This window comes from Aptenodytes forsteri, unplaced genomic scaffold (genome assembly GCF_000699145.1).
Source record: "Aptenodytes forsteri isolate BGI_AS27 unplaced genomic scaffold, ASM69914v1 Scaffold15, whole genome shotgun sequence".
Classification (NCBI taxonomy): Eukaryota; Metazoa; Chordata; class Aves; order Sphenisciformes; family Spheniscidae; genus Aptenodytes; species Aptenodytes forsteri.
Window position 1 is genome coordinate 27,364,510 of NW_008795129.1, and position 2,790 is coordinate 27,367,299.

General features: G+C 49.6%; 1 protein-coding gene across 1 annotated transcript in view; it reads left to right on the plus strand.

Annotated features, from left to right (window-relative positions):
- The first annotated feature begins 1,686 nt into the window (after positions 1-1,686).
- DPYSL4 (dihydropyrimidinase like 4) overlaps positions 1,687-2,790 on the plus strand; it is a 17,351-nt gene continuing 16,247 nt past the window's right edge. The window contains exons 1-2 of the mRNA XM_019471662.1: positions 1,687-1,771; positions 2,424-2,608. Of these exons, the coding sequence (XP_019327207.1) occupies positions 2,491-2,608 (118 nt within the window). The 5' untranslated portion in view covers positions 1,687-1,771; positions 2,424-2,490. The remainder of the gene's footprint in view (positions 1,772-2,423; positions 2,609-2,790) is intronic.

Genomic DNA, 2,790 nt, shown 5'->3' on the forward strand with positions numbered 1-2,790 from the left:
CGGAAACGCTTGTTTCGCGGAATGGGCGCGGCGGGGGGGGGAAGCGTCTGCCTGCCTTGTTCCCTGTCCCCCCGCCCGGCATCTGGTCGCCTCCGAGCCCGGGTCGTTACAGATCACACAGATCACACCGCCCGAGTCCGCCTTCGCGCGGTGTTTTGCTGGCAGAGCTGGCGGCAGCGGCTCTCCTTTCCCCGGTGTTGCTGTGCTGATCGGGAGCAGCGTGCGCTCCTCCAGCCGGGCTGGTGTAGGAGGGGATTCCCTCCTCCTGGTGCCAGGGCTTCTCAGCAGGAGTAAGGGAAGATCTCTACATAGCGGTGTTGGTTTTTTCCCCTCGTTTTGCTGGCTCATGGCTGAGTTCCCTTGAAAACACCCCGGTGGCCGCCTGGCGCGGCGTGAGCCGGTGAGGAGCTGCGTTACTGTGCTGGGGAGCGGATCTCTGGGCGTGCGGGGCTGGAACTGGTGTGGCACAGCTGGGATGGGGATGGGGTGAGGATAGGGATGGGGATGGGGATGGGGTTGGGGTGAGGATGGGCCCCGCAAGGGGAGGGGCTGGAGGGCTCTCCCGTGGGGCAGCCAACGCAGAAGCTTCTTTTGATTGATTTTATGGGGCAAGGGAAAACAATAGTGATGCAATAAAAGCCCTGATATTTTTAAAAACACAATGCAATTCTTTAATAGTTTTTTTAATATACCAGTGATGCTCTTTAAAACAAGACCCAAAAGTGTTTTCCAGGCTGTTTTGCATCAGCACACGTTGCTCTGCTGTAAGTCCTCTCCTGGGCTGTATTGCCACGTGCTCTTGCATCCCTCAGTTTTTTTTGTGCTAAGGCCATGCTCTTTGTGTTACCCATTTTAGCCTTGGTAATAATTTCTCTAGCAAGACCAGGGAGTGGGAAAGGAATCCTCTTAAATTAGGCTGCAGTTCCACATTTACATAATTTCATATTTACAATGTGAAATTCACATTACAATTCCACATTTACAAATGCCACTGCTTTCTAATTTTTCTGGTTAAAGATTCTGCAAATCCGACAACTGTGCCACTGTCTTGCTTTGAAATGAGGAAAGTCCTTGAGGCATTATCTGCCTCACAAGACCGTGAAAGCTAAGGAATGTCAATAAATTGCCAGGTTAATAAGATGCACTTAAAGGCCTCCGTAACCGGAGCTGATGGAGGAGGCAGATACAGGGCTGAGCTGTAGGATGTTATCTTGCAAACCTTTTAAAACTGCAGAGAACTTCGGTCAGTCTCTGAACCTGCTCTGAAGGAGCTCTTGGTGGGCCTTTGGGGTGGTGGTGTGCTTCCTGCAAGGCAGGTCAGGAGCAGCGAAGGCTGGAGCACGCTCCCTTCGGCTGGCCCTGCTCAGAGGTGTGCGTCTCAGACCTCTGAAATGGGGGGCATTCTGGTACCCAGAGCTGTCGGGCTCGGCTGAGCTGCCTGTACATGCCCAGGCTGGTACCGCGCTTCATAGGAGAACATAAGTTCCTCTCAAACGACAATTTTATACAATTTCCTTTGCAAAATACAGTTGGGCTTTGGTGTAGCATAGTTTGGATATTCAACTAAACTTGTATGATTGAAGGGCAAATATTAAGCCCTAGACTTAATGAAAGCTCATAATGAGTAAAGTAGCATCTAAATAAAGTAATCGTTAGAAAAAGTCTGGTTTTTTTTCCATTAGAGTGACCGGCTTCTAATCAAAGGAGGAAAAATTGTCAACGATGATCAGTCATTTTATGCAGACATTTATGTGGAAGATGGTTTAATAAAGTAAGTTAAAAATTTGTATTTTATAATGTAATTTCCAAGCATGATACAGTGCCATGGAATTTGAACAAGGTTCCTTTCCATCATTTTTCTCTTGGAAATATGTTCCCTTTTTGAAAAACAAGGACAGCTTTTTAGAATATTGTCAAGACAGAACTACATTAGTGTACTTGGGTGGCTGGAAAGACGTATAAAGTGCTGACAGTTTGTGCTCTGTTGTAAGTCGTGCAGGAGACGAGTGAGGAGCCAGGTTAAGCTCTGCAAAGGAGCACGTCAGAAGTAGCATACAGAGTCCGGCACTGAGACCTCAGCAGCTCCTCTGTTCTGAGCAGGGTCCCTCAGGTGATGGCCTCATGTGTCCCAATGCTGCTAAGCCAGTGCCGGAGCCGGGAGGGGTGGGATGGGTGCTGCTGGGCCGGCAGGGTGGGACCCGCGGGGTTCTCCAGCAGACCCCAGCTCCGCTCCCGGCGCCGACCGAGCACGCCACGTTCCCTACGTGCAGCTTCTTCTCCTCCCGGGGGAGAACCGGGCCCCGCGGTGTGAGGAGGCCGAGGCAGTGCACGCCTGCATGCCACGAGCAGTACTTAGAAGTTGTTTTTGCATCTTCACTTAAAAGTTGTTGCCAATTAACAGGAGATCTTAATATCGTTTTCAGACAAATTGGAGAAAACCTGGTTGTTCCTGGTGGTATAAAGACAATTGATGCCTACAGCCAGATTGTGATGCCAGGGGGGATAGACGTCCATACCAGACTGCAGATGCCCGTCATGGGGATGACCTCTGCTGATGACTTCTACCAAGGCACGAAAGCAGCCCTGGCAGGAGGAACCACAATGATCAGTAAGATGGAGCAGCATGTGAACGGACTTTTAAGTAGAACATTGTTTAGCAAAATACATTGGGCCTTTTACCCTTGCAGAGATTATTTACCCTCATAGCAGAGAAATGTTAATTTTTGCTGTAGAAATCAAAGCATTACAGAGCATTTGGGGCCGGTCTTGTTCAATACCTTTATCGATGAT